Source organism: Atta colombica, unplaced genomic scaffold, assembly GCF_001594045.1.
Source record: "Atta colombica isolate Treedump-2 unplaced genomic scaffold, Acol1.0 scaffold224, whole genome shotgun sequence".
NCBI lineage: Eukaryota > Metazoa > Arthropoda > Insecta > Hymenoptera > Formicidae > Atta > Atta colombica.
The window spans coordinates 783,025-801,236 of record NW_017259321.1 but is presented as its reverse complement, the minus strand read 5'-3'; the positions used below and the strand labels follow the sequence as shown (position 1 = coordinate 801,236).

The 18,212-nt window shown below is 32.0% G+C and overlaps 1 protein-coding gene across 1 annotated transcript in view; it reads right to left on the bottom strand.

Moving 5' to 3' along the window:
- The window catches only part of LOC108688044 (cationic amino acid transporter 2), a 94,230-nt gene that overhangs the window by 43,210 nt on the left and 32,808 nt on the right, over positions 1–18,212 (bottom strand). The window contains exon 2 of the mRNA XM_018194125.1: positions 5,861–6,008. Within this exon, the coding sequence (XP_018049614.1) occupies positions 5,861–6,004 (144 nt within the window). The 5' untranslated portion in view covers positions 6,005–6,008. The remainder of the gene's footprint in view (positions 1–5,860; positions 6,009–18,212) is intronic.

The window sequence follows — 18,212 nt, the reverse complement described above, 5'->3', positions numbered from 1 at the left end:
TCTCTCTCTCTCTCTCTCTCTCTCTCTCTCTCTCTCTCTCTCTCTCTCTCTCTCTCTCAAAATAAATCTAGTATTTTAAATCTAGTATTCATTTAAAGAATAAATTTTTTTCCTTTGTTTCGATATTTGTTTATTTTAACTTGTTATTATTCCTTTTCAAATTTTCATGTTCTATGAAAAGAGTAAAATTATGTAATTTAAATAAATAAAAAATCAAACTAATAAAATTGAATTAAATCGCTGCGTATTGTGCACAATCTGGCGATTTACACAGAGAATAGAACTCGGAGCAATAGAGGATGGAAATTATAAACTATTATCTTTTGATATTTATTCACAATCGTTGTTTCACTACAATGTTATTTAAATTCTCTGTATATTTTGCAAAGCTTTGGATTCTTCATCGATGCGAAAACAGTTCGCTTATTATCATAGTAAACGTAAGTCATCAGGTCGAGTCAGCAAAAAAATCAATGACGTATCGACTATTCGTTAAAAATTCATTTAGTACAAAGAATGAGAATATTCGGTGATTCCTTTTATCACGCTATATTACGTATTTCCTAACGATGATAATGCCTATTTTACAATAAAGTTATAAGCCGTAAGTCGTAAGAAATTAACCAGTCACAATCGAAAAGAAAAATAATCGACTATGATTTAAAACAAAAGCGCAGATTCTTACATAATTCATAATGTATAGCAAATAAGAAAATCAATTAGAATCTTTTATTTCGTGGAAAGAAAGAAAATAAATGATTTTGATTGATTCATTTTTTATGCATTATGCGTTATACACGATTCTGTGTTTCCGCTCTTAATTTTTAACGGCTTACGATTTGCATCCCTATTATAGAATAGGGATAAGTCGTTGGCTAATAAAAATACTTCATTGTCTGTAGCGTATTGTTGTGTACTATATACACAGTCATCTTGTCATTCGAGCGGCGAAACTCGAACCGGCAGCGAAGAAGCAAGCGGCTTTGTACATCATATTATCATTCAAGACGCGGTCGCGACAAGTGGACTTAGAGATGTTGTACCAAATGCGATCGTCTCTTGTACAAACAGTTAACAATTACGAGCAGTAATGATCTCTGTTTCTGAGCTCTAGTTTAGTCGACAACTTCAGCTATTTAGATAGCTACTTAGATAAAGTGTAATCCTTATCTCGGTTATCTAGAATATCTGTTATTTTGTACGATTTCCATTTTCGATTGAAGTGAAGATTAAGGTAATAGAGGAGGGAAATTATAAATTATACAATAATAATTAGATAGATTTTTAGACAAACAATAATAAACAAAAAGGAATATAAAAACCTTCGCAAAAATCTTATTTGCGTATTACTCTATTCAATTTTTATTAAATATGTCGCTTAAAGGTTTTGACCTTTATTAGGACATCCTCGGTATGAGAATATTTAATAAAGATTGAACAAAGTAATCCGCGAATAAGACTTTGCCTGGATTTTTATGCTCCTTTTTGTTTATTATTATAAATTATAATTTATAAAATCGCATGCGTTAGATCGTTTTTATTTGTTTAAAAGTAATTTGTTCGTTACATTGTAACACAAAAATAATTTAAACAGGACAGCAGAAGTAATTTTATACAATGCATAATAAATAGAGAATAATATTTCTTGTAACTGCTAATAAATCAAAAGAGAATAAATTAAAAACAAACATTGCACTCAGTAGACGGGATCGCACGTGTCATACGTAATTGCGAAAGTTGCGAGGTCTCCAATAACCAGCGAATCGAATTATCTAGCTCTGCGGTATAACATTACAATTAGTCAATTTCCATTGAGAAATAATTGTGTGGTAATGATGGAAAATGTAGTTTGCGCGATTAGTAACGTCGTGTTTCGCAGAGCATTCGGCATTGATCCGTTGGACATATTGTCGCGATGTTTGAAGTATGAAGATTGCAATATCGTGAATTAATGCAAATACTACGTAAATTATTTCCAGTGCACTCGTCCGACGCTACATTGATGCATAACGTAACGTTGATTTATATGCTCGCGGGAATTTTGATAGCGTTTTCGAAAAAAATATCTGAGAGAAATATGTCACCGTTATTTAAATTCGATCTTGGATATTATTCAATCCTCAATTATTATGATTAAATCATAAATATTAACGACGTTTGGAACTTTAGACGAGAGAAAAAAGTAGACATATCTTTTTCCAGAAAAAAAAATTGAAACGCAAATATTAAGCGTGATTAGTTGAGAATTCGTACCATCAAAATGCTTGTCAAACTTTAAAGTTACATACCTTCAACAAAGTTTTGAATTATTTCAACTTGTTAAACCTTGTTTAACTTTCGACTACAGCAACGAGAATTTAGACTTAAAGTGAAAATTTTAGATGGTTTGGTACAATGATACATATACAATTAAGCATGAAGTTCTAAATCATAAAAAAACTTTGAATCTTCTTTTATCAAGCAAAATCGAAGTTTATTTGAATTCTATGCTTCAAACATAGGATGCTTTAGAACTTAGATGTAATTTTTATAATATAAAAATATTATATTTTAAATATAAAAAGAATATTTCTACTGAAGTATTTAAAAATTTAACTAGATACAGATCTAAATATATAATATAATTTTATTTGGATCATCAAAATAATTATGTAGCGCGTTTAAACTGATTACTGGAATATTAAAATGTTGCAATATTATTATTAATGTTTAAGCGTTTTGCATAATTATTTTGATGGATCAACAAAATTATTTTCAGATCTGCATCGAGCTAAATTTTTAGATACTTTAACAAAACCGTTCTATCTAGTACAGTTAAGATTAAAAGAATCAATTAAAAACACAATTAATTACTTGAAGAAAAAAAGAATAATAATAGTAACAAACCATCATTTCTGCAGCGAAAATCGGTTGCTCTTCGTAGGATGTTTCTCATTTGGATTTTGATCTTCATTGCGTGATTCTATGCAATCCTGTATGTCTTTTACGCGAAGCGAGCAAGCTAAATAACGAATGAAAAATGGTTGTTCGGAACTGGAATTACGTGTGCGCAGTAAATACCGAAAGTCCCCTCGCGGGAAATCGGTCGAGATGGTCGTCCCGGACGTGTAACATCATTACATTCGTAATTCCTGAGGCCGCATGCACCGCTTTCAGCAAAAGCGGTAGACGATGGATTTAGCGAATGATGAAACGAGCGATGCAATTTGTTTATCTTCGTTTATCCAATAAAATTCGCAGCGCGTACAATCCGATGGGTGAACTAATGATAGAACATTATTCGATACTGTGAGTCAATAAAATATATATATGCACGAGTAAAATGCAAGAAATAAAATCCGAAGCAATTCTATTACTTTTGAAAGATATTCCATAATTCGCGGGTTTTTTCCATTATGTAACAAAGTGAATCTTTATTATTATTAATCTCTCCTCAAATCCTTTTTGTATTAGAATATTATTATTTAATTGTTAAAGATTGCAATTAAAAATTATAATATTATATTTGAAGAAGCATTTGAAATGATTAATAATATAAACAAAAATAAAATTTTGTGTAAATATCTGGACATAAGAATATATGTCCGGTCACTTCTCTGAGACGTTTATCTTCTCTTATCGGAACAAAAACGATCATTCAAGAATCGAAAAAATAAATCGATTTACCAATAATAATTGCATAATAAGCTATCTTTTTCTTGTGTTCTCTTGGATAATGATCCATTTATCCCCATCCTAACTTGTCGCGTGCTACTTTCGCATTAGATAAAATTTACATCTTAGCCAGAGTAGCTGCAGTTCGTGTCTGTATATGAGTACATATGTACGTACACGCCTATGTGTATCGGGCTTGTGCTATTTTCCTGTAAGAAGTAGATCGGTTATTGGGAAACTTCGCGATAGTTTATACGCGCTGCAACTGCAGCGGAACCGTGAGAGAGGTCCACCCTGAGAGAGGTAACAGCTTTGCAACGACCCTCCCAGCCATTATTGGAGATATACGTAAGTTTGTCGTTGTCTTTCTCTTTTTAACGTGGGACACGGGCTATCGAAGCAACAAAATTACTGTGGCGACAATATACATATATTGTGCAGTATTGTCGCTTCAGTGTATAACAAAGTTTTTATATGTATATATGTACACACACACACACACACACACACACACACACACACACACACACACACACACATATATATACATATATATATATATACATATACATCCTCTAAACTTTTAAAGTGAATTGTTACTCTGAAGAGGAAATCTCTCACTCTTAAAGATTAAAAATTGAGCTACTCTTTTTCAAGACTAGTTAAATTTCATTCTTTAGAGTGAGATTCCACTTCAAAGAATTTAAAGAGTATATAACCGGTTCGTTGCGAAATTAGAGAAACTAGAGGACTGCCAACTCGTTCACGTAAACGACAAATTTCACTATCATTTCAGTGATATATCTTTTCGCTATGCACATTTACTTCTTATATCTTAACTTCATTGTTTACAGAACTTTATCGTGTTTACTAATGGGTGCTGTCTTTGTTTTAATAGAATGAGGAAGCTGTTTTATCTTATTAGGGCAAATTTGAAACAAGCAGGACAATGCTTCTTCATTGTTTATATAGTGCGAAATTGTTTTTAACTGCGTAGTATTATTAAAATTATAACTGTTAACGTACGTAAAAGTTAAGTTTTCCTCACGAGTTTCTATCAGCTGACACATACGAGTCTTTTATTTTCGTCGTTCTAAAAGTTAACGCGTCACTGTAATTAATAATTAGGGGTAACACATGCTGTTAAATGCCTGCCTTATTACTAATTTTTAGTTATCTCTCTCCTACTTTTCCCGGTTTTCTTTACTCATTTGTGTAGAATTCTGGCAAGCAATTGGAGGAAATAAAACAGCTAACCATTATAATAAAGATATGAGTCAAATTACTACGATTTCAATTTCGTATTCTAACCTGTTCAGTCTATTTGATGTAATTCATTTTCTTTTAATTAATAATATTTTAAAATAGAAATGATTTTATGACCTTATAAGAAATTTACTTATATTTGATTTATAGGTAATTTACTCATATTTACTTAATTAATATTTTATTTAAAAAATTTTTTTTCTCTTGTATTTGATGACTTTATCTATTTTATGAAAATAATATCTTTCCGTAAAAATTTATTTTTTATTTTTTAAAACTTTTTAATCCTTCGTAGTCACCTAGGATTCAGGGGGCCCCCCAAAAAAGTGTAAAGTGTTTATATTTATAAGATCTTTTTTTTAAACGGGACTTAAACTGCCATTTATCCAAAATTTAAAATACCTTTTTACACCTTCAATCATATTGTTCCTTGGGCGTCAGCCTTTGCGATTTTTTTAAATATGTTAAAATTAAAAACTTTAAAAAGCCACTGCATTTTTATATCGTATAACGTTTAAAATAATTTCAGTAATTTTTGTGATCTAAAAAACAAAAGCTGTAAAATATAGCGATCAATTAAAATATTGAGATCATTTTACCTTCTGCGTGACCAACATTTTCAAGAGATATGATCACGAAGAGTTAGTTGCTTTTTAATTTTCATTTTTTTAGAGCTTTTTAATTGCATGGATCAAACACTATGATCATATAGTTCTAAACAGATTAGCGAAATTAAAACATGTTGAAAAGTACTGAGTTGATATTCAGTGAAATGATATCGGTGTTATAATTCTATGACAGCGATATAAATTTAATTTAGAATTTTACACTTGGATTCACTGGATATCAATTCAGTATTTTTCAACATGTTTTAATTTTACTAATCTGTTCAAAACTATGTGATCATACCATTTTACCAATTGTTATCATTATTATTTACCTGTAATTTCTGCTTGGAGTCGGCTGGATGAAGTGGCTCGGGACCGGTTTTGGGCTGATCACCCTGCAGACTTTCGATGTTCTTTGTACGTATCAGCTTGCCGAAGAGCTCGAGGCCCTTCTCCCGGTCCAGGTCGAGCTTCATTTTTCTGCAAATTAAGGACAATCGAATTATTAACCCATAGAGGCACAGATTCGGAAGAAAAAGAGAGTAATAACGGGTAAGTGCTTTTGATCGATGTTTTTCATAAACATTGTTCTATAATAGGCACGTGAAATAAAATATTACGCAGAAAACGCATCAACGAAAGGAGGATAAAGTAACATGATATTATAGAATGAAGTTCAAACATCGTATGTCTGTCAGCTGTCTGTCGATAAAATGAGAGAAAATAATTAGAGAGCAAATATCCGCAAAAATGTATGAGTTCCGACGTTTGTTGAACGGAGATTAAAAAGACATATATATACAGTTGAACACAATTACGCTATCCGCAAATGAGATAAAATTCAGTGTATTTTTCAAGCATTTCTAAGTTTACCCGGCAGAAATGCAAACTAAAATGCACACGTGTATGCGCGTAAAAAGTAATTGAAAATCAGACCGATGTGTGAGATTGTTATTTCTAGCGGGGGGTTAATAATATCTGTCTGAACATGAGGCCTTTATGAGATTAAAAATAACTTCTGCGGCGCGAAGAGAGTAGTTTAAAGGTTATCAAATAAAATAAGAGTAAAGTATAAAGTCGAAAAGATAGTTTATCGTAAAACTTCCGGATCCTTGATATTCAAAGTGATAGAAAATAACGGAAGATATTTTATGTCTAAAAATAGTATTCTGAACAATAAGGATAAAAGTTTCATTTCATAAAATACGTATCGTATAAATAAAATAACATTTCGAGCAACTCATAGACAAAACAGACAATAGTAATATATACACGTAAGAGAACAATTGGAGTGAGAACAATTCAGAGATTCAGAGAACAGTTTCAAGAAATTGCGTGTCTAACAAATAATATCCATCAAACGAACGCGAGATTATAAAGAAAGAAGACTTAACGTCTGGTCTCATCCATCATCCGAAAACGCAAAACGACGAAGCCGCGAAGAGATGTCTAACTCTGCATAATCGAACGACTATCGGCCATTTCTTGAGACAAACGAGCTCTAAAAAAAGCCCGTCGTTTACATATGTGGTTCTCTTTTCTTCGGCTCGCTTGTTTCCAGGGTCGGAAGTCGCGTACACGAATTATCGATTTATTATCTGACGACATTGTTCTTCAACGGGGGCGCAGCTCTTTCACGTGTGCTTTGGCGGTGCTTCTCCGAGAATCTCTTGCCTGAGATTGAAAAATTATCGTTCATACTCTTGTCATCTCATGAAACTACTTTGCCAAGATTACGACTAAGCTTTCAACTGATTAAGATTCGACTTAAAAACATCAAATTATCTTTTACTGATATATATCCAACTTTTATAGCGGATTCTTCGATTAAGAATATATGTGTCACATTTCAAAATATTACCAAAAGTGTAAAACAAGTTTTATAGATGATTCTATTATTATATTTAAAAATTTAAGCACGATTTTTTCTTGTTTAAAAATTCAGATTTTTGTTTATTTTAATTCTTATGTAAAATCATATTAAATCCTCAGCATGCAGAATGTCAAATAAATATTCTGTAAAAATTCTGTGAAATATCGCGATCATTGAAACGATTACTCATCCTCTTTACTCTGTCCAATTAAAACATCACACGTTTATAATACAGACGCGATGCACGCTCTTCACGACAGATTATGCAAACAGTGAACAGTGAGGATAATCACCGAACGAGTGAATGAGAAAGTACTCGGCGTATTAAAGGGAATAAATTATTCAGGATATACGTGGATAAGGTTAAAAGACTTGAAAGTAAAATAAAAGTAAATTTGAAAGTGAATTGAAAGTAAATTTTACTTGCCCCTCGTCGAAGATAATGGATTTTCAAGATACGTTCGGAATTTTACCCAGGAGCTACTAAGAGAGAAATTAGCACGTGTGATACGTCGCTAGTGACAAGTCACGAAATCCATATCATTTGGAAAGAACGCGCGAAATTTCCCAACAGAGGAACAAACTGTCGACGGAAACTCTTGCGAGATTTTAAAAATATACGAATTGAAATATACAAATTTAATGATATGTAAGAGTTTTCTACTCGTAAAATGCATAAACTTTACCGGGACTTGAAAAAATATTAGATATATATTAGATTTTTATATCAATGTAATATTTTAACAGTTTCCCTTGTATGATCTCTGTATTTTTTACGTATAAATTATTATTGTTAAAAAAGTAGCATAACAATAATTAAAAGTAGCGTTCAAAATTAATAACTTTTCATTAGAGCATTTCTTAAGTTTTTTCTGAATTGGAACAAAATTCTTAATTAAGATAATAAATGCTAAAATAACTTCACTTTTTTCCACGTTATACTTTAAATTACAATGTATTATTTAAAATTAAATCATTTGTTTTCAAAAATTCGGATAATACAATCCTAATATAGAGCTATGTAAACATTCCAGAGTAGTAATATTTTTTTATATAAACAATGTGACAAATGTATCATTTTTCTATAATAAGATATTAGTCTTTGGAGAGAGAGAGAAAGAGAGAGATTGATTTCCTTTCAAAAATGTCAATTTTTTATTTGTATTACTTTTCTGTCAACGTGATAAAATATAATTTAGTTCCGTACGACGCTATTTTTAAAATATTTATCGTTAGATAAAAATACGTATGTAAAAGTTTCTATTCTCGGCAAAAGCTGTGCATAGCACTTAACGAAAGTATTAAAACGGCTCAAGTGAAGTCGGAAATTAATATCTTACGAGAGAGAGAGTCGACGATCCCGATCCTTCAATATGCATGAGTATTTCTCTCCTCCTGTTTCGTTAAGAAACATATAAGAATAGTTTTCAATAATGCAAACGCAAGTTTGTTTCAAAGCAACAGTAGCGAATTTACATGAAATCAACTGATCGCTGTATAATCGCGCTTTAACGTGGCAGAATGCAACTAACCCTTTGTATGCTACTCGCGTAATATCTCAAACGGTTGAAACATCAACCATTTCTTTATGTTCTCAATCGACCTCTCATTAGCAAAACTTGTTGTCAGATACATATTTTTCGCACATATTTCATTCTTACCTCATTTCATTATTTATATATATTTTTATTGCATGATGGAATATAGAAATATTTAAATATGTTAAACAAATTAATATTGCTTGCATATACACGATTAAAATTTATCCTATATTACAGAAGCGATTTGAAAAATATTTATTTTGAGATATACTTTACTTTTACTGGGAATAAAGTTAAGATCTTTATATTAAAATCTATATTCTAAAAAATATGAGTGTGGATTTCATACTATGAGTATTAAATATAATTCTCATATTGATGTTGATATAAATCAATATGATGTTTATATAATTTTCACTGTGTTACTATAGATATAAATACTACTAACATGATATGGATTTAATAACATGAATATGGATTTAATATTCTGATTTTTAAAAAAAACATAAAACAAGGCTCAATTGACAAAAATCAAATTGATAAATCAAGGGATACGAATTTAACTGAATGTTTATAAACTGTATTTTAAAATTTAACAATAAACATTTGGTTAGGTTTGTAGCTCTTGATTTATCAATTTTATTCTTAAATGATTTAATATCATATTAATATTAAATCATTTAAATCAGAATATTAAATTATTAATACTACAACCATGATATTAAATCTACACATATTGGTATTAACAGCAACACAATGAGAATTATACCTGACACTGGCATGATGTTAAATTCCATATTTCTTAGAATGTATAGATTAGTAATTATTATATCATATGGCTTTATTCAATTTACAAATGTAATAAAATATGGAAATATCGCAATTTGTTATTATTTGTTATTCCTTTATTTGCAAAAAATGTCAGCTAGTATAGAGATCATAATATAGTACAAAGAAACTTACAACAAACAGCAGTAAGTTTAAAAATATCAATAAAATTCTATCATTTTCTTATTTGTATGGGAAATTGCGTTACACAAAAGTAATATTGTTGCTCAGTTCCATCGTAACACGACGGTATCATACGCACAAGAGATTTTAATTAAGAACAGGGACGAAACAAAAGCACATTCATGTCGCTGCTTACTGCGTGACTACCATATAGAGACAATAGCAATGAAACGAAAACTCATTCGTATTCTCAGATCATCAAAAAAGTCCGCCGAGGTTTTCTCAATTAGAACTACGAAAAACAAGTCACTGCTGCGGAATTTCCTTTTCTTTAATCTTTGATAACGAAGAACTTGTTAGGCTGAAACGTTTTTGTACTTCTCAATCAACGAAACCAATAATCAATCCTTCGAAATCCTCGCTTTCTTTCTTCATGTTTATTCTTCTTAACGAGAAAGTGCACTTTGCCCTTCCGCGCAATGCGTTATTACGTGATTGTCCTACCAAAGGATTCATTCGGCATTTTCGAACGCATGCATCACTAGTGGATCTAGGGAAAACCATGGCCCTCCTTTGGAGTCTCCTTTTTTTAAAAATAATTATGCAAAATATTATAGTCTAGTGTTGGCGCTGTATATTTTGTTTATATTTTTGTTATATATATTATTAATATTTGTACAGTACTTTATCACAATTTTTATTCTAAAAATATTTGTTAATTTAATAAATTCTTAGATATAAAAACGTATATTCTATTATCTTATTCTTTTTTTGTGTTAATAATTTTAATAAAACGAATTATAGCAATCAAAGTCTTAAACAGTCTAGCTAGATCTTAAATGCTGCTATGATTTTGTGTAAATTTATATACTACGTATGTAAATTTTCCTTTTTGAAACGCGCGTTGAAATAATTTTTCGATCTTGAAACACTCATTCTACTAAACCGCAGTAATATTATGAATTAAAATTGACTAGCAATTTAACAATTTTTGATTGAATATGCTTTTTCGAATCTTCGAAACGATCTTAATTATACTGAGTGACATATTAAAATATGTAAATAATTAATTCTTATTGCGATAAATATTACTTCCGCCAGAAGTAATATATTATATTGTTTAATAAAACGTTTTTTTGAATTATACATCTAAATAATATTTTTTCAATATAATGCCAATAATAATGAAAATATTTTATCTTTTCATATTTGACTCAAAAAAAATCGCTTGCGGCTGATGGTCTCCTCTTAACAAATTCTTGAATCTGCTAATGGCTTGCACACGCTGTCAGAAGCACGACGATGTCTAAAGTTAAACTCGACGGAATCTGACTGCAGTTCCAGATCGCATAGTATGATTTACAATGGGCGTCTCGATGGTGGAAACCGTAATACTGAAATTTGTCGAGAGGATTGAATCCCGCGGCGACGATCGCAATCTCGTGTAGGATGCACACGCGAAATACGCGATACGTATATCGTAAACAACAGTAAACAATTATCGTCGAGGCCATGATAAACTTTACAGATGAGGAAACAATTTCGAACGGCAATAAACGGCTTTTTACGAATGGATTGTTAGAAATATAATGTCGGGATGTTTGCGACAGCTGGGTCACCGCTGGGTGTGCCGTTAGTTAATAAATCGACGCAATAATTACTCTTAATAATTACTCTCACGAGAAAGGACGACGCGCAATTGTTGGAACGTATTACAACACGTCACGAGCTAAAATATTACGAAATGACTTTGCAACGAGTAGAAAATTTATTAATGTAATAACGATTTTTAAATTTTTCCTATCAAATATTTTGATATAAAATATTACATCATTTTATTATGGAATGAAAAATATTTGTAAAGTATATATGCAGAACATTATACGTGTGCAATCAGTTCTGATTCTCCTAGGCGAGCCTCGGGGCTCAAGTACGATTACAGAGATTCGAAGAAAGAAAATGTAGATAATAATCGGTTTCGCGTTCGCAGCGGCGCGGTTATTTCCATACGATTTGCAAGAGGCGTGATATCACAGCGCAGCAGAAGCTTCCGAGTCGGTCGGTCGTTATCGCGAGCGAGCAAGCTACGAGAAAGAAAAAAAAGAGAAAGAGAAAGAGAGAGAGAGAGAGAGAGAGAGGGAGAGAGAGAGAGAGAGAAAGAGAAGGAAGTACCGTTTTTAACATTATGTTAATTTTATTCAAGCCGACACGCCCCGTCTCTTGGTCGCGATGCTTTTTCATTCTTCCGAGTGGAAAGGAGAGAAATCGTGACTTCGTGCTCGCAAGACTGCCTACCCTTCGATAAGGGAAGACAGCCCTCTGCGTGTGCACATTGGCAAGTGGACCTTTACACTCCTTGCGACATTAACTTCGACCCTGGAATTTCCAGGGACCATGAAACATTCTTTTCTGGGACGACAGAAGAAGGCTCGTATCTGCGAAATTTGTTTAAAATTCATTTAATTTTAAATTCCTTGCGTGCGAAAAGATCGATACGTACGTCACAGCGTGCGATAATGACCATGATAATGACAGTCGTGTTTCTCATTTTAATACTGCAAAAGGTAATTTTTTAATCGCAATTTTTTTTCAGATGACAATTAGAAACGCGGTGTGAATAATATTTTATTAACTTCACACGCGTCGGATATGTTATAAAGTTTTTCAACTTTTATTACGTGTCAGTTTCACTACCGTATATCGAAAAATAAAAGTCCATGTAAAATTTACGCGCGATTTATGATTTATAAGCGTAATTTGTAATTTATAATGACCAAAAAAGATTTTTACATCGCGTGAATCTATTTGCCACACTTATATTGTGCATTTATCGCATTAAGTATTTATAAGACACGACGAATTATAGCATTTCAAGATTAAACATCCTCATTCACACGCTATTCTCGCGTCGCTTCGTAAAGAACTCTACAAAACTTCAGAACAGGATTATCTCCTGTAATTAGGATGCCGATACTTTTCGCGAAAAAAGGAGGATGCACTTTGTAAAACGAAAGCGAGAGAACTCGACTCTCGCATCCTGAACGGTTACGGGTTGGCGATTTTGCGGTTATCGATCCCGCCCTCGCGGTGTGTTCACCTCCCGGCGCCGTTAAAACAACCATACCAACACACATAAACGCGCGCACGCACGCACACATATATACACATATACACACGTAAACACACTCACAAAAATATTCTCGTAGATACGTTCAAGAAAAGAATCTCCCTTTCTCCCTCTTTCCTCGCAATTTCCTCGAAGAATCACAGACGTCGGCCGGATGTGAGAATTCTAATCCGAAATCTAGTTCTCTCATAAACTACAAACTGAAAGATCTTATTCGCATATAACATCGGAGTTTGCAGTCACCTAAGATTCTGCAATCGCAGAAGTCAGCCGATAACTCGTGAACTTCCCTGTTACACGATTGCAAAACTTTCTCTTTATGCAACTCTCGAGGATTCAGATATTCAATAAGAGACCCCTATTCATGCCACTACTTGTTCGCATGTCGTCTTGCGACATTATATAAAATGGAAAGTACTGGTAGATAATCCATGTTAATTTTAGTTAGCCTGTTATCCGTGACGTATCGCATTGTCATGGTAAGAACGTTCAAACAACGTTCTCGCGGTGAATTTGATGTCTGCAGGACAATCTCATGTCACGTTTTCTGCGAAAGAAAACTCGGTTGTCCTTAATCTTGTTTAAATTTTAAAGACAAATGGAGCTAAAAATTTCAATCGCGCACGCACTTTCTCGTTTCAACAGTTAAATTTTCATGCTGACATTTGCTTTTTCTGACAGTCTCCTACGATTCCGCAGATATCAATAACGTGTCAGAATGGCTTTCATGTCGAAATGTCAGACGGGAAAAGTTGTTTCAGACGATATAAATATACACAAACGGACGTAGTATTAAAATAACTGCGTGAAAAGTGATTTTTCCCGAGCGCGTATTTCCCCGAGGGTCGAGCTAATGATTGAGCTCTACCACTAGTCACATCGTTGAATAAAATGGATGACGCTAACGATCTCGCGCTTGTTTGCGAAATCGTTATGATTCCCGCATTATAAATACATAATGCGGTAAATACACACTGTAAAAGTACATGAGAAAACAAATAAATCCATTTAAAACAGAACATAAATTACAAATAAACTTATATATTGCTAAAATCTCATATCGAAAACAACATTGATTGCAGTTTATATAATTTTTTAATGAAATTCTATCTTTTAATGCACACGTTTCTCTCACTATTGATACAAATCTTTTATTAAAAATAATCAGAATTCCAATTGAGTGTAATGTAAATTAATAAAATCAGGGTTTTGCCACAAATTCCTCGTCGTAAAATTTTATAACTTCTTCCTGATTTTCAAATAAAATTTCTTGATTTGGAAACTAACAATATTTTGTTGAGAAAGCAAATTAACGTCACAGTGTAAATAACTAGTAGTGTTACTGTTTAATTTAATTGTTAAATTAATAATATTCCAAAACTGCGTAGTGTTATGTATACATATTAAGCTTCTTTAAAGCTAAGAATTTTAATTCTCCGGAAAACTTTGTAAAATTCCCTAATAACTGTTTCAAATTTCTCTAATATTTCTCTTAATTTCTCTGATTTTTAGTTTTGCGGTAATCTCAAAAATGTTACTTTGAATGTATTTAAATAATCTCATAAATTTCATTACTTTTAGATATTCAAAGCTCGTATTCGCAACATAATAGATACAAATGGCCGGATATGCAAAAAGGGCATCTCATTATTTTTACAAAAGAAACAGGATCAATATCTCTTTTTAGAAAAAAGAAGCGCACGTTACGTTTGTGCTACGTTTGGAATAAAATTATCCAGTTTAACGAATCAGACGATTTATTTAGTACTGCAGTAATAGTCAGTGCTCGATTGTTATTGCCACTATCAATACGGAACGCACATAATTAACGTTTAATTGGATCAGCGCGATTTTACAACAGCATTACTATTTTCACGAAATTGGTTGCTGCGTTAACGATCGGTCGAGTTTGATCACTCGCGCGACGCGATAAAACATAAAACGAAATTAACGACTACATGGTTGATCGAACCTGTTTATGAAAAAAAATGAGCGAAGGTATAATTTCGATCGATACGCGGAAAGAGGGTGAATCCAACGGGAAATTTTCGCTGAAATCTCCCGCTAAATAATATCGAAAGAGCAACAAACCGGTTTACGAGCTTCAGTTTAAATTCCTGGATTAAATAGTATCGTTAGATTCCATCTTGCGCTACAGAAATGCTTTTTATTATATGTGCATACACACACACACACACACACACACACACACACACACACGCACACACACACGCACACACACACGCGCGCGCACACACACACACACACACACACACACACACACACACACACACACACACACACACACATATATATATATATATATACTTTGCGTTTTATGCAAAATGCAGCTCTGCTGATAAATTTTCTCCAGTAAAGATAGGAAATTGATGATGGAAAGAAAATATTAAAATGGCCAAAGCTGAGATCAAAAATAGTTGAGTTTTACAGTATATATTTTTAGATTCCCAATCTTTCTCGCAGTTTCATTAAGATAAGAATTAACAACTCGATGTTATCTGTAAAAGTGCGAAAAACACAATTAAGACAATTAATTTGAATTTAAATATTTTCAATTTTCTTCTTATATACCACCACTTATTTCTATTTTGCTCGTTTTACATTGAAAAATGACATACAATCTTCCTGCGAAGTACGAGTATATATACTGCAAAAGTTAATGTTGATAACGCTGGAGATTTTAATGGCACCTCAGCATTTACGCTTAGCAGTTTACTCCCGATCTTTGCGTGTTCGAAAATCAACAACATACTATACAACATATTGTAATTTGTCAGTGTCAATACGAATCGTCCTAATAGTTTGCTTATTCGCAGGATTTGCTTGACTGAACAGCGATGTTTAGAATTCTCAAGTTTAATTGATAACAAAGGACATCGACGTACAATAATTCATTTTCGCGATCTGCGATTTAGCACACAACCTCGATATTTACTTGCTTCTCACATTTTTATACTAATAAATGTATATTTTCAATATTATATAAGAATAAAAAAATCATCTTTTTAATTATACTTGCAAAGTATATTCTAAAAAGATATCTGTATATTTTGAGAAGACAGAAAAAGAGTAAAAATATAAAATAAAAAAACAACTCTACAAAAAAATCTCCATCTCATTAAACTAAATATACAAATTTAATGTTTTTGACACATTTATAATATTATAAATTTATGGAGTTGTTTTATATTAAATTCTCATACTTAGCTTAATGAGATGAAAAATTTTTGTAAAATTATATTTATTTTATATTTTTGTTCCGTTTCTCTCCATTTAAAATATATAAAATATATAAATTTATAAATCTTTTTATAAAATTAATTATGTTTAATTATACATTGTAATACATTTAATCGCGATCATTATTCAATGTCCAATCAATTCACAATTTTGTAATCCTCCGGGGAGTCAAGGTACAATTAAACAATCGCATTTATCCGCTTAATGATCGCAATGACGAGATTGTACATTAATAGATACATATCCCTATTATTTAGCTACAAATAACGGTTGATACGATCCAATTCACGCTCTTCAGTTTTTACATATTACTCCCTAAAGCAACTTTGCAGCGTAAGCCGCTTTGCTTGAATAAATTTTAACAAACTCGCGAAGTTTTAGAAACAGTCTGATCATTCTTCAAATTATACGCTCTGATAACGAGAATGGGTTATGGTCTCATTGTACATTGTCGTTAACTTCTTATTAACTTTTCATTTTATGCACTAGAACCTCAGATCGTTTAAGGAGATACTCAAGTCAGTATAAACGTATTCACTGTGTTTTAAAAAAAATAATTCACAAGTTTCTTTAATTCAAACAGCCATCATCATTTAATAGTTGCGAAATCTTTCTTTCAATGATGACTGATTTTTTTGACTCACTATTTCTTAAATTTACGTCATTTCTTAAATGTTCAATATTATTCTCATGCATTAGTTCTAAAATAGATGTGTAAAGATTCGCTATTTCATTTATGCATTTTTGTTGTACGATAAATGTGCGCAGGACAGAGTAAAGGTCTAGATATACCAAAATAACGCAAAGATCCTCCATTTTTGTACTAATCATATATTTGTACCAATCATACTAAGCTTATTGGACTACAGAGAATTAAGTCGCAAATGGCGGTCGAAATAGCCAATAGGAAAGTTGCCGGTATTTCGGCTCAGATCAAAGGATTGCGTTACTTTGATATATCTATAGTTTTAAGACAGAGAAATCCCGGATTTCTCTATCCTTTAGCCAATTAACAAACTTGAAAACAAGCTTTATCCCTAAGCCTTAAGCACATTAGTGATTAGCGATTAGTGATTACTTTTCAATCAGAGCAAAGCAATAAGTGATTGCTTTGTTCTGATTGGTTGAAAAGTAATTACCATCAATCACAATATTGTGATTACGGCTTTAAAAAATTAACCAATTATAGTTGATATATAGTTCTCACATAACTGTGACTGATTAATTCATTAAAAGAGGTTTAAAGCTTATTATATCTATTGTGTTTCAAGATTTAATCAACAAGCGGCGGCAGATCAATTCCGATCTTCTAAGCGAGATCTTGATTTCGCAAATCGACATCCGTTTCCTTGCGGTTTCTATGTTTCAAGTTTTGATTGTTTCTAAATTTCAAGTATGAAGATCTCTCCCAACATTCGAATTCAATTACGAGCGTAGCCCACGCCCATCGTAACTCGCTGGTGTGTTACGTAACTCGCGAAATTCTCGTTCCACTGTAGAATTGCTCATAACAAAAGCATAAACTGTATAGAAGAAACTTTATCGTTACTATTGTCGCGCATAAATCACTACGAATGCCAGCATCCTCGCAGCGCCTAAACGTGAGAATGGTTCCGTCGCAGCATCTTCAAGGATAAACGCATAATAGAAAATATAATATGTCAATAAAAAATATAAATTGAATTCGATATTAATCTCAAATTTTATAAATAAAACTAAATGAAATTAAAATTCTGTTATGCAAAGAGAAGCGATAATAGAGATTTAAAAGTATAAAAATAAAAAGAATAAAAAGAATAAAAAAGTACAATAAAAAGTATAAAATTATATAATAATATATTGTATGTATGTATATATAGAAATATATATATATATATATCAGGATCGTTGTTTAGAAAAAGAATGTGTCCTTGTCGCATCAGCGATGATGC